Consider the following 24361-nt stretch of genomic DNA (forward strand, 5'->3'; position numbering starts at 1 on the left):
ACAATTCATGAAAGAAATGTCAAAATTTCTTTTAAAAAATACTGCAGAAACTAAGATCTTTAACATTTAGTTTAGAAGACTCTTAGTATGTCCCTTTCTCTCATGCCTGCTTCTTTCCCACCTTAGCATAGTTTACCTCTAATGCTGGGGTTGACAGCAGGACATGGGTTGACTGAACAACATCTGCAGCATGTATGTTATTGTGATATGCCACATCTGAATGGTAATGGTCTTCTAGGGTCATCAAGTAAGTTATTAAAGTGTCTACTGGAATTTTAAATGTTTTTAACAAGTCCCGTTCCTAGAAAAGGAAAAGAGAAACAATTAAGATTACAAAGCACAGAAAAATCTCTAAGACAAGCAAAAAGCAGTATGGCTACTGCTACTTGCCTGAAAAATGGCATGCATGATGACTGTCAAAGGTCTGTTTCCAGATAATTCTGCTACTCTGAAAACCTGAAGGCCCCATTTGTCCACATCTTCTAGTTCCTAGAACAGAATCAAGAAACAGACATGTTGAAACCTAACACACACATTCTCGCAATCTTTGATTGAAACAGCTACAAACAGCAGACTCATGAAGATTCAGACCTTGCCACTGTGAAAATTATATTATAAACTCTGAAAGGGGGAAAGCTGCTGCTACTAATCTTGTAATATTTGAATTTGCAGCTACCAACTTTCTAGATTTTAATTCACTAGGCAGGAAAGAGTGCCTCTTTTAAGTGGATTGCTCCAGAGGGAAAAATGCTACAGTATCCTGAATGAGCTGAACTGACACACTTTGCTATCTCACTGCCCAGTGACAGCAGAGTTCAGCAAGGAGGAAACCTCCAGAGATTCTGTGGTTCTGCTGCTGTCTCCCTGGTTCTCAGAAACAGACTCTTCAAATAAAGGGGGAGATTCCTGAAAACATAAGGATAGGCATATTTCAAAATGCAAAAATCTAAAATTGAATGAATAATCACTTTATGCCAGTTTTAGATTATTGCCAAATAGTTAGCTGCTGGTGTAAAAAATCACAGGAAATGTCACTAAAAACAAAAACACAACTGATGTACATAAAACAATACAGCTTAAGACAGGACCTGCAAGGATAGCTCTAATGCTATATAGTTGTGCATTTTCAAAAAAACATAGGGCTGCTATATATTCTCATTCCTCTGATAGTACATAGTATGTTTACTATTCATTCCTCAGATATTATTTATGAATAAGCAGCTTTATTAATGCATATACAAATGCTAATTTACATTCCATCTCCAGACAGAAAACATTCCTGCTGAAATCTTGTTTATATGGAAATTAATCTTCATGGCCTGATTCTGATTTTATTTGTTATTCTTCCATTTCACTGGATTTATATTATTTCAAGTGAGACCAGCCTTTGGTGCTACAGCTTAAAATCAATGGTTAAAAGCAGAGGATGGAATAATACTGACAAGTCCAACCTCTATTCTCTACCTTGGCAAGAACATCTTCTTGGTCTGTTTTAACTCCAAATCTGGGGATACTGGAATTAGTCAAGCTGGAGCTGTGCATCAGTTTTTTGACTCCACTGATCTGGGACATTGGCCTCTTCTTTTTCTCTTTCTCTTTCTGTGTTGGAGAAGGGATTTCAACTTCATGTTGTTTGTCTTCAAAAGAATAAAGAAAAAATGATAATTTTGAAAGGAGTTACAAATATTTTTTGTCCACTGTACTGTTGAGTTGTGTATTATGGATATTGTAATTCTTAACAAAACTTTATTCTATTTTTATGTTTGGAGATTTTGCAACAGATATTTCATATCAAGAACAGTAAAAACATGAAAAGATAAACATAAACCTATACCTCAATATAAGCAGATTTCTATTTCACAAATTGCCTCATTATTTCTGAACTGGCTTTAAATGTGACTTGCAACTGTCTGATTTCTACTTTTCCTGCACCCCTAGCACTGTAGATAGGGTTAATCTTTTAATTTAAAAAATGTTATTACAACTGAAAAGAAATCTAAACTTTCATTCTTAAGAAAATTTTAAATTAGTTCTTTTCTGGGAAAAACACTCTCTGAAATTGTATTTCTAAAAAATTCAAAACAGTATCTCATGCAAACCTTTACAAAACATTTCAGGACTTAAAGGACCTAATATTTGGGGACCGGTCCTGTTTGTGTTAAGACTGCACAACTCAGAAAGACTTTTGCCAATGGAGCCATATCAATAAACACTTTGGATTTAGAGGCAGTTCACGCTAGCAATGCAGTTCTTTTCTACACCTCCCAATCAGAGTAAGTAATACTGACAAAAGGACTGTTTTGCTAAAAACCATTTTCCTGTGGGCTTTTGCCTCCATAGCAGTATCAGTGGCATCACTTCATATACCACATCAACATATGTGCCAGAAAAACTTTCTAACAATATAGACAAGGATTAAACTGAGAGTAAAGTATATTTAGGCCATTGCTGCAGAAACAGTATGGGGGTGTGGAGCACTGCAGACATCTGTGGTCCCCAAAGAAATGCAAGTTAGTGCAACAAAGGACTCTCCTGCCAAAATTGCTAGGAATTTGCATTAATTTTTGTTCATTTTATTCATACCATTTTTAAACAGAGTTTTAATGACTCACTCCAAATTATCTCTTCTCTGCTGAAATATACCTGCACCTTTTCTAGTCCTCAAGAAATCTTCCAGCAAAACGAGGAAAGTCCAGAACAGATGTTTCTAACGTAGAAGCCTAGCAAAAATGATGATTTAAAAACACCTTAGAACAAAAGAAATAAAAAAAAAAAGGGGGGGGCACTCTTGAAAATATATGTCCATTTTTTCCTTCCTGCAATGGTAATTTTCAATAGACATTGAAACCAGATAGGGGTAGCAAGTCCATTCCTAATTCCTAGAATGTTATTGTGTTCACTTCCTCACTTTCCTTTTTTTTTAATTTCTTTTTTTAATTACCCTTTAGCAGTCTGCATTTACTGGACACCTCAAATTCCAAACAAATCACAGCGAAGAAGAGACTGTGGAAATGTCACCAATCTTTAGCCTGCAGCACGAAGTTCCCTGATTGCCCCTACCATACTTCACTACTCTCCTCATACAATCAAAAAAGGGGAAGGAGGAACACTGCAGCTCTTAACTGGCACAAACCAAATAATACAGATGAGGAGCAGTGACTCGTGCTCATGCTTTGATGTTTATGGTTTTGGTCATATGCACAAAGTTTAGACCCATCAAAGGAAGGTTCATAAGCTGAGCTGTCAGACTAAATCAAGTGAAAGGAAGTATCTGAATGACTTTAGATCTCCAAAGGAATTCCACAAGATTGCCTGTGCTTTTGTAACTACGAGCACACAGGGCAAAGGATCTTGGGCCCATCTGAACATCTAGAAAAGACAGCTTGCCATTTTGACACTGGTTATGCTATACTCATTGACAGGTTCTCTTACATTTTCTGTTCATAGGAAAGCAGGTTAATTACACTGAAAAAAACCCCCACCTTATATATTATCATACTCAGTGTAGGAGCCTTAATTCTTACACAAGGAATGTATTTGTTGTCATTATGAATACATACATGTCATGTAGCCCTATTTGGGAAAACAGTCCATCTTTTTTTGAAGAACAGTAAACCCCTGTTTTTTCATGACACATTCCTAACTTTCAAATGTGAGAAAGTCTGTAGATGTTCAGGATATAGGTTATGTATATAAAAAATAATTAATTAACTAGATTAATTAAAATTTTTCTATCACGAGAATGTTTTCCCTCTTCACATTGTTGCTCAGAATCTATATACTTAAACTGCATATTTTGAAAATACTCTATTTAAGCAATATTTCTGTAGCTGATGTGTTTTCCTCTATTTTCCTCCTGTTGTATTCTTCTCATACCTACATTTTAAAGTATCCTAGGTTTTCATTTACATGCAGCCACAAAAGAATACCCAACATAGAAGTAATTGCCTTTCCAGCACCCTTTCTGCTCAAGACTGAGGTCTCGTGAAACGCCGACAGATGCATTTCCTTACCCTGTCAAAATGAGCCTTAAGTCTTCAAGTAAAAGCAAGCAGAAACTGATGTATCAGGCTTTTCAGTTAGCCTAAGTGGGTCATCTTCTCAGTCAACTGTACACTGTGACTTTCAGGGCTCCTGAAGCTCTGCAATATTGCTTCTCTATAACAGAGGCTCATCACTTTCTTATTGTCTGAAACCCTGTTGTGCCACTGTTCTCAGGCACACTACTGCAATCATGGGTAAACTGAACAGACACATTAAGTGATCCATTTAGGATATGGTGACAAGCAGGATAAAATGTACTTAAAACCCCCACTTCTTTCAAAAAACACAAAAAGCCCCAGCTATGGTATCTCACACAAATAAAACAAGATGTATCTTAATATGTGTGACTGGCACTTTTAAAATACTTGTTATTCTAATTTAGACATATTCAGCTGTGCCTCCCCTTATATGCACAGTCTTTATAAACCAATGGTGTTTTGCTGAAAACATGTTTGAGATTGGTATGTTAGATTTATCTTCATGTTCAAAATCAACAGTACAGAACCAAGTTTTGTTCATTTTCACCAGTTTTTGCAAAAAAAAAATAATACTGCCTTCATCAAAGCCATAGAGAATGAAATATACTCTTTGTAATATTGTGTCAGGTTTTTTTAATGCTCACATCACACCATGCAAGCTCTTGAGCCACACAGATTCTCCTGGCAGTAGTCTGTTCAGATGTTGACTTAGCCATATTCATCAACCCTCTCATGCACAGGCAGGGAATACCAAAGCATCAGAATAGTGCGCTATTTTATGAGGTTACATGTGCTTGTGTGCTTCCAGCACACTGAAACCTCTTTGTGGTAACTTTCATTCTGGCCATAAGGGAAACACAGTGGAAGAATTCTTTTTAATATATGAGGTAATTAACTTATTATATATTCATTTCTTAATATGGTAGCAATATAGTAGTTGTAATGTTACATGAAAAGATGTATATGAATATTTATCTGTAACTACACGTACAGGGAAACCACATACACAAACTAAAAGACCTGTGAGGAAATGGATCTAACATGATATCTCTGCTCAAACACTGAACAATGCAATACTAAATGTACTTTCTGAAAACAGAAATTAATATGGAAAGTTACTTGCTTTTAAGCTCTATCACAGCCCAGAGAGAGATAAAAAAACAAAAGGCAAAAAAGTTAACTCCCATCACAGTCTTACCTAAGAATGTGTTCGATATATATTCCGAGACCTGATTGCCTGACCTGCTCATTTCAGATAGGTGGGTTAGCTCCCTGTTGAGCATTCTTTTAAACTGGAAAACAAAACAAACAAAAAGTGTAAGTTAGTGATTAACATGTATTTTAGTTAGGATGGAAAGGATATGACATTAAGAATATATACTAAATTAAGATAACTGTAAAAGCAAAAGTCACATATAACATTGATCTACCCTATTAATTCGTGGGTTGGACAACATAATACTTAACCTCCTAAAATACTCCATAGTGAATCAATTACTAAGGCACAGGGTCCTACTAGTAACTGAAAAATATAAGACTATGCATACACACAAATAATTAATATTCCTGTCTTTTCTTTTTTTTTTTTTTATTTTAATTTGGAGAGAAAATAGAAATGTATTTACATAGGACTCCTTCTCTACTAGGGGTTTCTTATCATATTCATAAAATGATTTGTGCATTTTTGCAATACATTTTGTAATCTTTCAATTTTATCTTCCCTCTCATCATTAATCTACTCAAATGTATTTGACAGCACTGCTCAAAAAAATCAAAATATCTTACTGATTTCCTACACGCCAATATGAATAGAAGTAGGTTTGTTGTCTTTTACTTAAAATTATTATACTAGATCACTACAATGACTTGCCCATTCTGCAGTCTCAGAAAATTGTCTGTATCTGTATGAAACATCAGAGTAGAAAATACCCATCTATGGAAACTTCCTTTTCCCCTTAAATTAGCAGTTCACATAGGCACTCTATTGGATACATGTGGATATTAACATTCCATGAAATGTGTAATTTATTACGTACTCATCATTGAGCCTTTCTTGATTCCTTCTAGACTCAGGGTTAAATCATATCTTGTGGCATTGTGTTCAACAGGTTAATTGTGTAATACAGCTCTAGCTATGTTACATGTGTTTTCATTGACTTTAGCTCTGTTTTGTTATTATCAACAAATATAACTCAGCAATATTTATTAGCAATTCAAACAACTCTTTCCAATGTAAATTAGCATCCATCACTACTGAATTTTGCCTCCCTTTATGCCATCCTTTCATTTTGTTTTTAGATTTCTCAGTCATTTCTTCTCTTAACAAAGCCAAATAATTTGTGTCATTTTCAGAATCCTCTTCCATCTTGTTCACCCAGATATGACTATTTATTACATCAAGCAATAGCTATCCTTAGTATATATCTCTGTAAACATTCACCTGTGTTGAAAACTGGTAATTTATTCTTCTATATTGGATAAAGCACTAGACTAAACATTAACCACCTCTTTTCCATCCCACTGGAATCATCAAAGCCCTTTCTTCAAAGAGGCCTTGCATAATGAAAGGTGTTATTTTCTTCACAATGTCTTTGTAAGTCACCAATTACTTTATTGCTCACAGTGTGCCAAATAAAAATTACCTTTAATATAACACTCCAACTATTACCTACTGCATTTTCCTGCCCTCTTGACATGTGATCAGCTCAGGAACTTCCTGCTACAAAGACTGAATTCTACTTTTGTCACAAGCCAAAGGCTCAGCTTTGATCTCAGATACAGCTGTGTGCTATCAAGTGCTCAACAGATTTCTGAAAATTAGAACCATACTACAAATAGTTACGCATACTATGAACTACAGGGCTATATATTCTGCATGAAACCAGTATCGACCTCTACAGTGAGGTCAGATGTTTGTCACCAATGTTAAATGTTAAAAAAATGAGTAAAACTTGCCAAGCAGTAATGGGACTGGTCCAAAAATCCAAAGAGTATTTTTAAAAACCTTTCTTTAAATTTTTAACATGCATTTAAGTCACGCTTGCCTGCTTTTTTTTCTGCACCCATGAAGGTGAGAAACGGAATTATTTAAGGCAAAAAATGAAGATCTCATAGAATGACTTGCCTCCAGACAGTATCCAGAAACTGCAGCTTTAAATTAAATATGGTATATAGAAATCTTAATAAAATGTCAGAAGTTGACAAAATTGCATTAACTTCCAGGCCTGTCATCATTATATCCATTACCGCTCCAGTATTCTCTCTTCCTTAATTTAATCCAACTAGTTCACTGGATCCCAACTAAATAGGTCCTCATCTATCTGGTTGTTTCCTGATAAACCCTCTTAGATGATACCCAACTTTGTGATGCTGTTTTTTGCAGCTGCAGAGCAACACTACTGGGTCACGTTCTGCACTTCTTTGAAAAATCATCTAGCCACCACTGGTACATACTGTTCAGGAATTCTCCTTAAAAATTTCCCAGGTTTGAAAAAAAGAACAAATTGGTGTTTGTTTGCACTATCTTCTGCAGGTACCCGACACAACAAATAGGAAAGACTTTTTTTCCTCCAAATCATAAATTTAATTGCAGGGAGGAGGTAGGGAGAAGGACAAGGTTTACTTTACTTGCTAATAGTGGATGCTAGTTCCACTTACAGAAAGCAGACGGAGGACCTGGTGATGATGCTAAAGGCATTACATCTTCTCAAGTGCTTAACTGGTGTCCTGTTTGCACACTCAGAGTTAAACTCCCTCTAATGACTACCAGCTAGGAGGCAACATTTTTCAACCTGGTCAGATGGGCAGGAACCATTGGGAGTCTTTTTTGCCCTCACCTGTGGCTTAGTGTTTGGTCTATTTCTGCATTGCATAGAAATGATACCATATAAATGCAAAGATTTTAGTACATCTTGCTGACCTCAGTCTCTGCTGTTGTTTTCCTATAGTGAGTACAATTTTGGCTTTTGATCTTTTAGGTTTGTTATTGCATACTGGGAATAATCTTGTGGAACTTATGGAGTAGATGTTCTTTAAGAAGTTCCAACTAAATGTTTATTGTATGGATGTCCACAGCAATTGGAAGGGGCATGGCAGTCTTTTCTAATCCTATGTTCCTGACTATTCTGATGCAAAGCTTTGCCTTCCCACCTCCCATTACCCCATAAGTCACCAGAACATAAAAGCTAGACCATCAGCATGAAACCTGTGGAACACTCTGTGTTGCTGCTGAATAAGGGCACACAGTAAAACAAGTCCCCCAGCTTCTGCAAGGCCCTCCTGCTAACAGTGAATTCAATGGGAGAAGCTTTTTGGCTTTGAAGAATGGTAGAAGTGTGATTTCCTCATATTCTTTCACGTTGCTGATGCCACAGCAACAAGACTTTAATTGTCATTTATTTTGAAAACATCTGGACTGAGCAGGATGAATGTCATAAAAAGCAGATCATCTTTGCCTTGCTACACATTTTTCCTATAATGTGTATACTGTGAACTTAAAAAGCACTGTACTAAAATTGTGTTCAAGTACTACTTAGCTTCTTAACTAAAATCATTGCCTATACACAGTATAGGACACTGTCTATACAGAGGATGTATTTTTCCATATGTAATCAATTACAGCTACCATGCTCTCTGTTGAACTTAAATTAACAAAAAAAATAATCCATTTTAAAGGCTAAACAGTAAGAGTGAACATTTTTTTAAGATCAGTGATTGAATTTTTGTCATTTTGCAAGTAGGAACATGACAGCAGCTGCCTGGAGATCCAGGAAATACTTCCAAGCAAATTACAGTAAATACCTTATTTTAGCTGAATGGAAAATAATTCCATTTTATTTTTTGGTAAACAAGAAAGGAATCCACCTAGCTAGCATAATGGCATCCAACCTCTTCACAGATGACTGAACAAAATCCTTGAGAATATACTGTAACAATTCTGCATTAGCAGAGAACTGTCACAATGACCTAATGAGGGTTTTACATTTCTACTTTAAAAGAAATAATCTATGATAAAAGTAGGCATCAATACAAATGAGCATAAGAGATTCAGTCATGTGTGAATATAATGCTTGTATTATTTCTAGTAATTTAATTCAATACTTGTATTATTTAGTTCAGGAGAAATCAGAATTTTCTTTAAAATAAGATGATTTGGAACAGTTATTGTATGTCAAACATAGGATGAGGTTTCAATTTTTCTTTTTTACACACTTGATAACAATTATAAAGGCAACATAATTTTTTTAAGTACACACACAAGTAGGGTAAAACAAAGCTTAAACATGGTTTTGTATTAAGTGAATTTCAATTCTGTACATTGACAGGCATATTGATTTAATTCCTTGGTGCAAAACTTTTCCATAAAAGAGATAAAAGCTTATTTAATTCCATTTTCTAGCAGTACTGCAGTTTCAAGCTAGTTCAAAGCTGCTCTGCATAATAATGTCGATCAATATTAGAAGACAATTTTCAATCTCCCAGTGTTTTAATCAATAAGCTGTCTCACACACACACACACACACAGAGGCTACCAGAAAATGCTGTTGGAACATACTGTTAATAATTTCACATTTCTTCAGCTATTAAACCCAATATGAGTCATACATTCACCCATTATCCTCAGCCTCTTTACTCATGCTTTCTCCATTTGCATGGTATTTCAGTTTTGAGGTTGGGTTTTTTAAAATCATTTAACATCTAGAAATACAGTTTAGTAGCAAACTTTTTTTAAAATAACACAAAACTCTTCTAAATTTCTTTGGCTTTAGACTTGGTCTGATTATGCACTGAAGCAGCATTATTTTAAAAGACCCAGCACAGTTTATAAGAAAGACTGTATACTGTGCAGTTCATTCTCATTGCTGAACAAAGGCTTGCTTTTCTGACTTTTTACTTTATATTCATATTACTCATAGTCATATCACCCACAAATACTCATGCTATCCAGCAATCATGCAATCATACACCACAAATCAAGGTTCTTAAAAGGTAAAACAAAATCCTACCTTTATGTAGCCCCAAGAAACTGAGAATAAATAGTTTGCCTCAGGCATTATTTTTTTTTCTATACTATCAATATAAGCTAATCAGTTCTTTGCTATCTGCTACTGCAAAAGACTTCCAGGAAAACTGTCTCCTAATTCTTTTTGCTGATCTTCAGGTTCTCAGCAACTGTGTGCACAGGAGGCATACTGAAATGAAATCCAATTGTGTGGTCTTCTGATTGTATAAATGCCATTTGTAAAACTCCAAGCATTCAAAGGCAACACTGAAGAGACATATTGTCCAAGTTGAAGAAACATCTGAAGAGCTAGGGATATGCATATCTCCTGAACACCAGGACTTAATGAATAATGTATGTCAAGATGCTCAGCTGCTGGAAAGACTTGCTCTATCAACAGCTACCAAATAAGGACCTGAAGGGGAAGCCACAAGTGGTGGCAGTAATTCCTCCCATAGAGCCTAACTAGCAGCCAATAGTACTCTAAAATAGTCACTCTAAAAGATATAAATGTGAGGGGCTGGTGACATGATGTACGGTAATTTCCCATTGGCCAGCGCCAGGGACTCTCCTGGGCACAGGGTATTTCTTTTTTTAAGGCAAATGCCATTTAATAACGGCATCCCTGCCTGCAGCATTCACATGACATTCAAAAATAATTGGGTTAAGTTCTCCTTGTTTCAGCAATGTCCTGGTTTCAGCTGGGATAGAGTTAACTGTCTTCCTAGTAGCTGGTACAGTGCTATGTTTTGAGTTCAGTATGCGAAGAATGTTGATAACACTGATGTTTTCAGTTGTTGTTCAGTAGTGTTTAGACTATAGTCAAAGATTTTTCAGCTTCTCATGTCCAGCCAGGGCACAAGAAGTTGGCACAGGACACAACCAGGGCACCTGACCCAAACTGGCCAACGGTGTATTCCATACCATGTGACGTCCCATCTAGTATAGGAACTGGGAAGTGGGGGGGCAGGGAATCACCGCTGGGGGACTGGCGGGGTGTCGGTCGGCAGGTGGTGAACAATTGCCCTGTGCATCATTTGTACATTCCAATCCTTTTATTACTACTGTTGTCTATTTATTAGTGTTATCATTATCATTATTAGTTTCTTCTTTTCTGTTCTATTAAACTGTTCTTATCTCAACCCACGAGTTTTACTTCTTTTTCCCAATTTTCTCCCCCATCCCACTGGATGGGGGGGAGTGAGTGAGCGGCTGCGTGGTGCTTAGTTGCTGGCTGGGGTTAAACCACGACAAGCAACATTTACCAGCTCTCTTCAATGGATGCACCATCCAATCAGTTAAAATGAGTATTCTGTATCTTCATGTGGATTGCCAAGTGTTTTTAATTTTTCATATGGAAGGGAAATATATTTATTTTTTTTTATGAAGAAAAACCAACAGAAGTAAAGCTATCGGTATTCTTGAGTAGTCTGTGATGTATTGTAACGATGAAAATGTTTTTGGCTTTTATGCCATCTAGATTAAAAACTGATCTGTTTAGCCCATTGAGCCAGTCTGCTAGTTTCTACTTCTTTTTTATTTTACGAGATAAAAGCAGTTATCATTAAAATAAAGCAGGTCATGTGTCTTACAATTCCCAGTAAATGTTAAGTTTCCATGGAGAAGTAAGAAGCAATATATAGGAGTCCTTAAATTCTCACTGTATTTATTCAACTTTTGCTCTTTCTGCTTTGGCAGATTAATATAATCAATTGCAGAGACCAAAATTTAAAAGGAGGAATGCGTTATCTTGCACCACTCTGTGTAAGGCATATGCACTACTTTGGCAAATTTCTGAGTCTTTGTTGCATCAAAAGAAGGGAAGAGTTCCCCAATATGACAATGAGCAAATATCTAAGGACAAGTTGAATGAGGTGCAGCATTCAGCCTAAACCCACGCTGCTGATTCATTGGAAGAGGCTGACAGACAATGATCATAAGGGAGCTTTTGGCTAAAGTGTTTTCTACTTCGCTGGGTGATGCTACACAGCAATGTCAGCAACACTAAGTGCTTGAGAAAGAATCGAAGCTGCAAAAATCAATAGGGAAAAAATATGAGATTAACAAATTTCTTCCTTACAGAAGAGAAATGTATAGCAATGTGACAAATGGCTACAGTCAACAGATCATCCAGCACTTATGTATTTTCATATGGAAAGCATATTGTTTTCCTTAAAATAGGTAATATAAAAAAACATGTGAATGAACACATTACTGATGCATTTTCTGTATAATATGCACAGTTATACCTGCCCTGGATCTATACAGGTAGATGAATATAAAATAATTAAGTTTTGAAAAAAGACCTGGATTATTAGAAACTCAGCAAGACATTAAAATAGCCTCAAAAAAGTATTTCTGAAAAATATTTCTCCCATTTCTTCCAGCTCAGCTTTGTAACACTGAATATAAAGCCTGTCTACATCTGCATTGCACTGTTTTTTTATCACCCGCAAGAGAGCACTGCTGCCACCTACACAGCATCAGCACTGAGAAAATACTTCTGTTGAATTCTGAAGTTAAATACACTGCAAAATTACCTTCCACCCCATCTCAAAAATCACAACACTGACGACTGCAAAAGACTCCTCTGAACCCGGTGTAAAAAGGCTCACATGGCTGCCCTGAGATTTGTAAGGGAAGCAGGAAGGTCGGTGTCCCCACAGGCATGGGGTCCTTGCCAAGCTCCCTCCTCTGCCCAGGCTTTGCAGAAGGCCTTCTGCTAGCAGCAAAGCTGGAAGAGCTTGGACGAGGCAACCACGGAGAGCCAACACAGGGAATTAGATTTTACCCTACTGAGAAATTTGTAAATTTAGAGGCTCTTATTCTGACTCCTATTATTTTGTCTTTGGGAAAACTTATCTGCACAAGGATCTCCAGTGCTAACACAAACCTGTGTACAGTAGCCTATGGGGAGGGGGAGAGAAAGACATGACAAAACTCTGTGTCCTGGTTTCAGCTGGGATAGAGTTAATTGTCTTCATAGTAGCTGGTACAGTGATATGTTTTTGAATTAGGTATGAGAAGAATGTTGATAACACACTGATGTTTTCAGTTGTTGCTAAGTAATGTTTAGACTAAGTCAAAGATTTTTCAGCTTCTCATGCCTAGCCAGCAAGAAGGCTGGAGGGGCACAAGAAGTTGGGAGGGGACACAGCCAGGGCAGCTGACCCAAAGTGGCCAATGGGGTATTCCATACCATGTGATGTCACGTCTAGTATATAAACAGGGGGGAGTGGGGGTGGGGGGATTGCCGCTCAGGGACTAAATGGGCGTCGGTCAGTGGGTGGTGAGCAATTGCACTGCGCATCACTTGTATATTCCAATTCTTTTATTATTATTGTTGTCATTTTATTATTGTTATCATTATTAGTTTCTTCCTTTCTGTTCTATTAAACCGTTCTTATCTCAACCCATGAGTTTTACTTCTTTTCCCAATATTCTCCCCCATCCCACTGGGTGGGGGGGAGTGAGTGAGCGGCTGCGTTAAACCTGCTAGCTGGGGTTAAACCACAACAGTCCTTTTTGGCGCCCATCATGGGGCATGAAGGGTTGAGATAATGACAAACCTGACCAGAGCTTGTTAAAACAAATTTTTTATAAGCATTCATTATATTGGACTAATAGTCGCTGGTCATTATGTTGATTTATGTGTTCTTAGAGTTGTTGCTCTGGTTTTTAAAGTTATGTTATGTATCATCTCGCTTGCTGTATGTAGTCCCTCTTCTGCTGCTTATCATCCGTGGGAGGTGGATTAAGGTTTTTCGCTTTGATGTATTGTATAACAGTGGTTTATGGTATGATAAAGTTATCGGTTGTGGGATTAATCTGGTATTTGCACTCAGCATTGTCACCTCTATACTTCGGGAGCCATCTGTGGGAAACTATTAATAATTACACCATCTACCTTTTCTCCTCGGAGAGCCAATCTATGGGTGGGGTACCTTTCTTCCCCTCTCCTTTCTCCTTCAGTCCAGTTATGATGGTGTTTGAGAATTTTGAAAAATTTGAATACCCTTGGGATGTTGAGACCAGCACGGTCCTAGCCCTACTGCTAGGAACTAGCATGCTCCTGAATGTGGTTCAGCTCTTGTTTAAGGTTAAACAGCTATTTAAGTAGATCACCCAGAGATCTGCCCCGAGGCTGGATAATTATGAATGGCAGGGTGTGTGGGGTAGTATGGGCAAGTAATTAGGACAGTGGGCACCTCCAATGTTTTGGAACTTCACCCCTGAACAAGTGCAGAATCCAGAAGAACTAGTAAAATATTTGGAAAAAGTATGCTGTCACCCTGGCAGCTCCAGAGAAATGCAAATTGCTGCAATGTGCTGGGGCCTGGCCTATGCCTATCGAGCCCTATTCAACACCACTCAGCACCCTCAAGGGGATGAGAAGGTCTCTGGATCTAACAACAAGACAACAGGCACTGCGACTACCCAAATCTCAGTGACGGGCACTGCAGTCCCTCCAGCCCCAGTGACGAGCACTGCAGCTACCCAAACGTCGGCAAGCGGTACTGCAACTGAACCAGTGGACCAACCCACACCAGTATCAGTTGCCCCCATACAGAAGAGGAAATATAGAAAAAAATCAGTTCGCTTAGCAAAGGAGGAAGATGAACCAGGGCCATCACGGGAACAGAAGGAAGAGGCAAAACCACAGGTAATCATCCGATCCCTATCCCTGAGTGAGATGCAAGATATGCAAAAAGATTTTGGCCATTGTACAGGTGAGCATATTATCACCTGGCTGCTCCGATGCTGGGACAATGGGGCTAATAGCTTGGAATTAGAAGGTAGGGAAGCCAAGCAGCTGGGATCGCTTGCCAGGGAAGGTGGCATTGACAAGGCAATTGGAAAAGGGACACAAGCCCTCAGCCTCTGGAGGTGACTCCTGTCAAGCATGAAGGAAAGGTACCCCTTCAAGGAAAATGTTATATGTCAATCAAGAAGGTGGACCACCATGGAAAAAGGTATCCAACATCTGAGGGAATTAGCTGTGCTAGAAATGATTCATTATGACCCAGACAACCCACAGTTACCCAAACATCCAGATGAAGTCCCATGCACACGACCCATGTGGCAGAAGTTTGTAAGGAGCACACCATCGTCCTATGTCAACTCAATGGCGATAATGACCTGGAAAGACGAAGAGGCAACAATAGTGGATGAAGTGGCTCGCCAACTCAGACAATATGAAGAAAATCTCTCCTCCTCCCTACAAGCCTGCATTTTGGCTGTGGAGAAGCTATCCCAGGATTTCCAGCAATTCAAAGTGGATATGTCCTACTCCCCACCTGTAAGGACCAATGTCTCAGCTATTAGGAGTGAGCATTCCTCTGCCCAAGAGAGAGAATATAGAAGGTACACACCAGAAGGTGCCCTGTGGTTTTACCTATGTGATCACGGAGAGGACATGAGAAAACGGGATGGAAATCCTACCTCATTCCTAGATGCACAGGTACGCGAGTTGCGCGGAAAAGCCACCGCAAAAGGGGATTCTCCCAGGAAAAATGCCGCTCCAGTTTCTAAACAGAGTAGTAGGGCTGATCTCATTTCTGATCCTCTTGAAGGGACTTCTGAGCCAATTTTACGAGAAGTGAGTAATGGACACTCTAAACAGAATTAGAGGGGCCCTGCCTCCAGCCAGGTGGAGGAAAGGGATAACCGGGTCTATTGGACTGTTTGGATTCGATGGTCTGGCACGTCAGACCCACAGGAGTACAAGGCTCTAGTAGACACTGGTGCTACAGTGTACTGTAATGCCATCAAGTTATAAAGGGGCAGAACCCATTTGTATTACAGGTGTGACAGTGGGATCCCAACAGTTAACTGTATTGGAGGCTGAAGTAAGCCTGACTGGGAATGAGTGGCATAAACACCCCATTGTGACTGGTCCAGAGGCTCCGTGCATCCTTCGCATAGACTATCTCAGGAGGGGGTATTTTAAGGACCCCAAGGGGTTTTGATGAGCTTTTGGTATAGCTGCCTTGGAGACGGAGGGCACTGAACAGCTGTCTACCCTGCCTGGTTTCTCTCAAGACCCTTCGATTGTGGGGTTGCTGAGGGTTGAAGACCAACAAGTGCCAATTGCTACCACAACAGTGCATCAGCGGCAATATCACACCAACTGAGACTCTCTGATTCCCATCCTCAAGTTGATTTGTCAACTGGAGAGCCAAGGAGTGATCAGCAAAACTCGCACACCCTTTAATAGTCCCATATGGCCAGTGCGGAAGTCTAATGGGGAGTGGAGACTAACAGTTGACTATCGTGGCCTGAATGAAGTTTCACCACCTCCAAGTGCTGCTGTTCCAGATATGCTAGAACTTCAATACGAGCTAGAGTCAAAGGCAGCCAAGTGGTATGCCACAACTGACATTGCTAATAAGTTTTTCTCAATCCCTCTGGCAGCAGAGTGTCGTCCACAATTTGCCTTTACTAGGAAGGGTGTCCAGTACACTTGGAATCGATTGCCCCAGGGGTGGAAACACAGCCCCACCATTTGCCATGGACTAATCCAGACTGCACTGGAAAAAGGTGAAGCTCCGGAACACCTGCAATACATTGATGACATCATCGTATGGGGCAACATGGCAGAAGACGTTTTTGAGAAAGGGAAGAAAATAATCCAAATCCTTTTGAAGGCTGGTTTTGCCATAAAAGAAAGTAAGGTCAAGGGACCTGCACAGGAGATCCAGTTTTTGGGAATAAAATGGCAAGATGGACGTCGTCAGATCCCAATGGACGTTATTAACAAAATAGCAGCTATGTCTCCCTCAACTAATGAAAAGGACACACAGGCCTTCTTACGTGTCATGGGGTTTTGGAGAATGCATATTCCAAATTACAGTCAAATTGTAAGCCCTCTCTATCAAGTGACCCGGAAGAAGAATGATTTTAAATGGGGCCCTGAACAACAACAAGCCTTTGAACAAATTAAATGGGAGATGGTTCATGCAGTAGCACTTGGACCAGTCCGGACAGGACAAGATGTGAAAAATGTGCTCTATACTGCAGCTGGGGAGAATGGCCCTACCTGGAGCCTCTGGCAGAAAGCACCTGGGGAGACCCGAGGCCGACTCCTGGGGTTTTGGAGTCAAGGATATCGAGGATCCGAGGCTCGCTATACTCCAACTGAAAAAGAGATATTGGCAGTGTATGAAGGAGTTCGAGCCACCTCAGAAGTGGTTGGTACTGAGACACAGCTCTTCTTAGCACCCCGACTGCCAGTGCTGGGCTGGATGTTCAAAGGGAGGGTCTCCTCTACACTGCACATCATGCAACTGATGCCATGTGGAGTGAATGGGTTGCACTAATCACACAACGAGCTCACATAGGAAAACCCAGTCGCCCAGGAATTGTGGAAGTGATCATGGACTGGCCAGAAGGCAAAGAATTTGGAATGTCGCCAGAGGAGGAGGTGGCCACTGTATAATAAACTGCCAGAAAATGAGAGGCAATATGCCCTTTTCACTGATGGGTCCTGTTGCATTGTGGGAAAGCATCGGAGGTGGAAGGCTGCTGTATGGAGTCCTATATGAGAAGTTGCAGAAACTGCTGAAGGAGAAGGTGAATCGAGTCAGTTTGCAGAGGTGAAAGCCATCCAGCTAGCGTTAGACATTGCTGAAAGAGAAAAGTGGCCAGTGCTCTATCTCTATACTGACTCATGGATGGTGGCAAACGCCCTGTGGGGGTGGTTACAGCAATGGAAGAAGGGCAACTGGCAGCGCAGAGGTAAACCCATCTGGGCTGCCGCACTGTGGCAAGATGTCACTGTTTGGATAGAGTATCTGGTTGTGAAAGTACGTCACATAGATGCTCATGTACCCAAGAGTTGGGCCACTGAAGAACATCGAAAAAATGAACAGGTGGATCAGGCTGCCAAGATTGAAGTGGCTCAGGTGGACCTGGACTGGCACCATAAGGGTGAGCTATTTATGGCTCAGTGGGCCCATGATACCTCAGGCCATCAGGGAAGAGATGCAACATATAGATGGGCTCGTGATCAAGGGGTGGACTTGACCATGGACACTATTGCACAGGTTATCCATGAATGTGAAACATGTGCTGCAATTCAGCAAGCCAAGCGGTTAAAGCCCCTGTGGCATGGAGGGCGATGGCTGAAATATAAATTTGGGGAGGCCTGGCAGATTGACTATATCACACTCCCACAAACTTGCCAAGGCAAGCGCCATGTGCTTACAATGGTGGAAGCAAGCATGGGATGGCTGGAAACATATTCTGTGCCCCATGCCACTGCCCGGAACACTATCCTGGGCCTTAAAAAGCTGGTCTTCTGGTGACACGTCAACCCAGAAAAAAACTGATTCAGACAACGGGAGTTGTCGGGGGATGCAACGTATCTGCAGAATGCCTGACAGTTCGAGAACAGCACGACCTTGAGCAGCTTGTAGTGTATCCTTGAAAGTTTGTAAAGATCTGAGAAGACCGGTACAAAAACAAGATAGTGATAAGAAGAACCGTCCTGACAAACTCACCAATCATGAATTGTTAGTTACTAACTAAACCAATCATATTCTAACACATACTCTGCAGAAGGGGATAAAAGGGTGTGTTAGAACAATAAAGTAGCCATTTTGCATGATCTATTACTTGTCGAGTCCGTCTCTACCGTGACAAATGGTGACCTCGATGCATTTGGGCGAACAGATCAGTTAAAGGCGATAAATCTGGCACTAGCAAGAAGTATACCGGTGGCGACGAGAGCTGTGGAGGAGTATACTAGCAGCGAGAAGAGCTGCGGAGACGGAGACCAGTGAAGCTGAGAGCAGTGGGAATCTGCTTGGTCTGGACCTGAACTTCGACACGTAAAAAGATGAGCCACCAGGGACCAAACTGTTAGAATGGGGCAGCAATTAACAAAAGAAAAGGAGACGATTTTGTCTACCTGGAAAGCCCTATTAAAAAGAAAAGGGGTTAAAACCCCAGAACAAAGCTTGAAACGGATTTTAATACGGTGTAAGGTGCAAGACTTTGCAGCCACAACAGTTACTGTATCCAGTGTGGGTGCATGGCAAGCAGTGGGATGGAAAATGTTTTATGAGATCTCTAAAGGACAGGAAGAGCTGTGTAAGTTGGCAATCGTATGGCGTCTATTACATGAGACCCTGAAGGAATGGAAAGCAGAATGTGATGCGAATGATCAGCAAAAGAAAGATGAGAAACCAGAAAATGTTAGGAAGGAAAAAGATTCTGTCCAAGGAACAACTGAAGCCGATGCTGCAGTATCAGCAGTAGCAGGCAGAAAACCCGTCACGGGCAAAATCAGATCATGCCCTTATCCACCTCCTCCTCCTATGCCATTAAATACTTTACTGGGCAATGAGGGGTCCTCCTCACCTAGTGGTGCAGCAGCGGAAGGGGTGACTCCATCAGCCCCCCCCGAGGAGGAAAATACGGCGAATCCGGCGAATAACACTGAGCTGGAAAGTGAGAGCCGAAATGAAAGTGAGGCAGAAGAAGCTCTAATTGACGCTATGCGATCTCTGCATCTCACAGATGAAACCATAACGAAAGAACCCCTGCCATGGACTCTCCCCCCACCCACAATAACTGTAGTCCCACGATCCCCTGATCAGTTTTGGGAGGGAGTTAAAAGATATGCTGACGACACTGGCAACGGGGATCTAGTAGAACGCCTCAGCCCATGCTAACACCAGCATTTCTAAAGCCTCTAGATAATGCAGCAGAGGCTCCTGCTACATTTCCTGTTTTCAAAGCTGCTGCAGGCAAAAAACAGCACGATGAGCACAATCCAATCACCTGGAAAGTGGTGCAGGATTTGCAGATGAGATGGGTTGACCCTGGCTGAACACCAGGTAACCACCAAAGCTGTTCTATCACTCCCCCATCCTCAGCTGGACAGGGGAGAGAAAAATATAACAAAAAGCTTGCGGGTCGAGATAAGGACAGGAGAGATCTTTCACTAATTATCGTCACGGGCAAAACAGACTCAGTTTGGGAAAATTAACTCAATTTATTACAAATCAACCAGAGCGAGGTAATGAGAAATAAAACGAAATCTCAGAACACCTTTCCACCACCCCTCCCTTCTTCCTGGGCACAACTTCACTCCCGGATTTCACCACCAAGCCCCCCCAGCGGCACAGGGATGGGGTTTATGGTCATCACATGTTATTTACTGCCGCTTCATCCTCCTCAGGGCAAGGGCTCATCACACTCTTCCCCTGCTCCAGCGTGGAGTCCCACCCACGGGAGACAGTCCTCCACGAACTCCTCCAACGTCGGCCATTCCCACGGGCTGTAGTTCTTCACAAACTGCTCCAGCATGGGTCCTTTCCATGGTGTGCAGTCCTTCAGAAGCACACTGCTCCAGCGTGAGTCCTCCACGGGGTCGCAAGTCCTGCCAGAAAACCTGCTCCAGTGTGGGCTCCTCTCTCCACAGATCCGCAGGTCCTGCCAGGAACCTGCTCCAGCAGGGGGTTCCCATGGGGTCACAGCCTCCTTCGGGAACCCACCTGCTCCAGCGTGGGGTCCTCCACGGGCTGCAGGTGGATATCTGCTCCACCGTGGACCTCCCTGGACTGCAGGGGGACAGCCTGCCTCACCAGGGTCTTCACCACGGGCTGCAGGGGAATCTCTGATCCGGCGCCTGGAGCATCTCCTCCCCTTCCTTCTTCACTGACCTTGGTGTCATGTTCTCACTCCTCACTCCGGCGGCTGTTTCTCTCTGTCCCAACCTTTTTTTTCCTTCTTAAAAATGTTATCACAGAGTGTATTGGGTCTGGCTGAGATGGAGTTAGTACTCCCTATAGCAGCCCTCATAGCACTGTGCTGTGCATCAGTAGCTAGAAAAGGTGTTGATAGCACACCAGTGTTTTGGCTACTGCTGAGCAGTGCTGGCACAGCATCAAGGCTGTCTCTCCAACATTTTTGCCCTCCCCTCAATGGCAGGCTGGGGCAGGGCAAGATCTTGGGACGGGACATAACCAGGACAGCTGACCTAAAGTAACCAAACAGATATTCCATACCATATGACGTCAGCTCAGATATAAAAGCTAAGTGAAGGGAGACGGAAGGGGGGGCATTTTTGTCTTCCGGAGCAACCACTATGCGTACTGGAGCCCTGCTTCCCGAGAAGTGGCTAGACATCGCCTGCTGATGGGAAGTAGAGAGTAACATCTTTTGTTTTTTTCTTTGCTTTCGTGCGCGACCTTTGCTATCATTTTATTAAACTGCCCTTATCTTGACCCACGAGCCTTTTGTTATATTTTCTCTCCCCCGTCCAGCTGAGGAGGGGGAGTGATAGAGCGGCTTTGGTGGGCACCTGGCATCCAACCAGGGTCAACCCACCACAGTCCTTTTTGGCATTACCACTATCACTGATTGGCTCGGTCTTGGCCGGCGGTGAGTCCATCTTAGAGCCGGCTGGTATGGGCTCACTCTCTGTCGAACACAGGGGAAGATTCCAGCAGCTTCTTACAGAAGCCACCCCTGTAACCCCCCCCCCCCCCCCGCTACCAAAACCTTGCCACACAAAACCAATACAGCAGAATAAAGTACAAAAATTTGGAATCAATTCTCCTGAGGTGATGCAACTTATTCGAATAATCAGCACAGATCTGCTGTGTCCATATGACATTATGCATCTCACACAAGTGCTGTTTCAGCCCGTACAATTGCAAGTGTTTCAATCTAATTGGAGGCAGATGGCACACACAGCAACACAGAATAATTTATGACTGCCACAGGGTGACCCGAGATTAGGCCTTGGAGAGGATGCTTTGCTTGGTGAAGGGCTGTTTAGTAACCCTCAGCTGCAGGCTACGTGGCCTCTGATTGTTCTCGAACAAGCACAAAATCTAGGTCTTATGGCATTAAAGCGAACCATGGAAATGGCAGCTCCAAAGCAAAAATACATCGCTATCCACCAAGGCCCCAGAGAACTCTTTTTACAGTTTGTAGGAAAAATATCTGCCGCACTGGAAAAACAGATAGAAGATGAGGTCTTAAGACAAATGCTGTGCAAACAGTTAGCAAAAGATAATGCTAATGAGGACTGTCAAAAGATAATACAGGCTTTACCAGGAGATCCTTCTGTTCCCGACATGGTGGCTGCATGTCCTAAGGTTGGGACAGTGGAACACACAGTGGCCATCCTAGCCAATGCTATGAGAAATTCAGGGAAATGCTTTGGGTGTGGCAGAGAAGGGCACATCACGGTAACTTCTCCACACAAAACATCACCAGGTAAACAACCGGTGAACAACCCACTGGAGATTAATTGCAACAAATGCAGAAAATCAGGACATTTTGCAAAACAGTGTCGTTCCAAATTTCATGCTAATGGGCAGCCGCTACAGGAAAACCACAAAACGAGTGCGAGAGTGCGTGTGAGGACAACAAATACCCTCCCAACAGCCGGCCAATTCCCCTCTGTGAACAATTGTCAGCCGCAACAGCTGGCTCAGCAGGGCTGGATGCATCCACCGCCGACACAGTCACCATAGTCACAAAAGACATCGTTAAGGTCCCTCTTAATGCAAGGGGTCCTATCGGACAAGGACTGAGTGCATTGCTACTGGGAAGATCAAGTAGCACGTTAAATGGACTAATTGTGCATGTAGGAGTTATTGATGCTGATTTTACAGGTCAAATTTGCGCGATGGTTTCAACCCCCTACCCACCAGTAACAATCCCTAAAGGTACTCGCATTGCTCAACTTATTCTTTTTTCGACTTCTATTTTGAAAGCAGAACAGCGACTGCGATGCGATGGAGGCTTCAGCTCCACGGGACCCCCTCAGGTCTGCTGGTCTCAGACTCTTTCATCATCCCAACCACATATGACGTACACGCTGTCGAATCACGGAAGATCGCCGACTACAGTAAGGCTTGCAGGGCTCCTGGACACCAGAGCCGATGTGACTATTATTGCCGATTATCTGTGGCCGTCTACCTGGCCAACAGAGGAGGCTGGTATGGGAGTAGTGGGGCTGGGAGGATTCACACGAGCAAAGATGGCAGCCACTCCAGTTCCGATTGCCAATCCTGAGGGCCAACAAGCAGTTATTAAATCATATGTGATGGCAGCTCCCCTCAATTTATGGGGGAGGGATTGCTTGTCGCAATGGGGGGTGAGAATTACCATGGCTTTTTAACGGGGGCCACTGTGCTGCAGGGTGTTAGACAACCCACGCTTGTTTTAACTTGGTTAACAAATAACCCTGTGTGGGTGGATCAGTGGCCCCTACTAATTGAAAAATTGAAGGCCCTGCAAGAATTGGTGGCAGAACAACTAGCTGCCGGACACATTGAACCATCTCACAGTCTGTGGAATACTCCAGTGTTTGTGATAAAAAAAGAAATCAGGAAAATGGCGATTTTTGCATGACCTGTGGCAAGTCAATGTTGTCATGGCCACGATGGGGGCTCTGCAACCAGGCATGCCTTCACCTGCCATGATCCCTCAAGATTGGGAAATCATTGTCATGGACCTTAAGGATTGGTTTTTTTTACAATTCCATTAGCTTCCCAAGACAAAGAAAAATTTACATTTTCTGTGCCTTCTATCAGTCATGCAGAACCAGCAAAAAGATATCAATGGAGAGTTCTGCCGCAGGGCATGAAAAATTCACCAACCATTTGTCAACAGTTTGTAGCACAAGCTCTGTCACCTATAAGGGAAAAATTCCCTACTAGTTATAGTTATCACTATATGGATGACATTCTGTTAGCATCGGACAACAAGGAGCAGTTGAATGACATGAAAAATTTGGCCACAAATTCACTACCACAATATGGGTTAGTTATTGCCCCTGAAAAAGAGCAAAAAATAGCACCCTGGAAATATTTGGGAATGACAATTACAAGCAAGCAGGTTGTGCCCCAACCTGTGAAACTTAACCCTGCAGTTAAGACACTCAGTGATGTACAGAAATTAATGGGATCCTTGAACTGGATCAGGCCCTATGTTGGACTGACCAATTTGCAGTTACAACCTTTATTGGACTTATTAAAAAATTCCAATGATCCAACAGAGCCCAGAATATTAAATAAGGAAGCGTTGAATGTAATTCACATGGTGGAACAATGTATACACCAGAAATTTGTTTCTCGAATTGATCTGTCTCAATTGGTATGATTCTTTGTACTAATTGACAAAACTGTGCCATTTGGTGCTTTGGTGCAGTGGAATTCTGAGTGGGATGACCCATTACATATTTTAGAATGGATGCTTTTGTCATTTCTGGCCACGAAAAACTGCTCCTGGCTTGTTTGAACTTTTTGCTGATGTAATCATAAAAGCCAGAAAGCGATGTGTAGAACTAACAGGATGTGATCCAGCTATGATT

At 41.6% G+C, this 24361-nt stretch overlaps 1 protein-coding gene across 1 annotated transcript in view; it reads right to left on the reverse strand.

Moving 5' to 3' along the window:
• The window catches only part of LOC126035403 (cAMP-specific 3',5'-cyclic phosphodiesterase 4D-like), a 115792-nt gene that overhangs the window by 9543 nt on the left and 81888 nt on the right, over positions 1–24361 (reverse strand). The window contains exons 2-5 of the mRNA XM_049793966.1: positions 5221–5314; positions 1465–1637; positions 391–489; positions 137–301 (exon numbers count right to left, since the gene is read on the reverse strand). Coding sequence (XP_049649923.1) covers positions 137–301; positions 391–489; positions 1465–1637; positions 5221–5314 — 531 coding nt within the window. The remainder of the gene's footprint in view (positions 1–136; positions 302–390; positions 490–1464; positions 1638–5220; positions 5315–24361) is intronic.

The sequence above is a fragment of the Accipiter gentilis genome, chromosome W, assembly GCF_929443795.1.
Source record: "Accipiter gentilis chromosome W, bAccGen1.1, whole genome shotgun sequence".
Lineage (NCBI taxonomy): Eukaryota > Metazoa > Chordata > Aves > Accipitriformes > Accipitridae > Astur > Astur gentilis.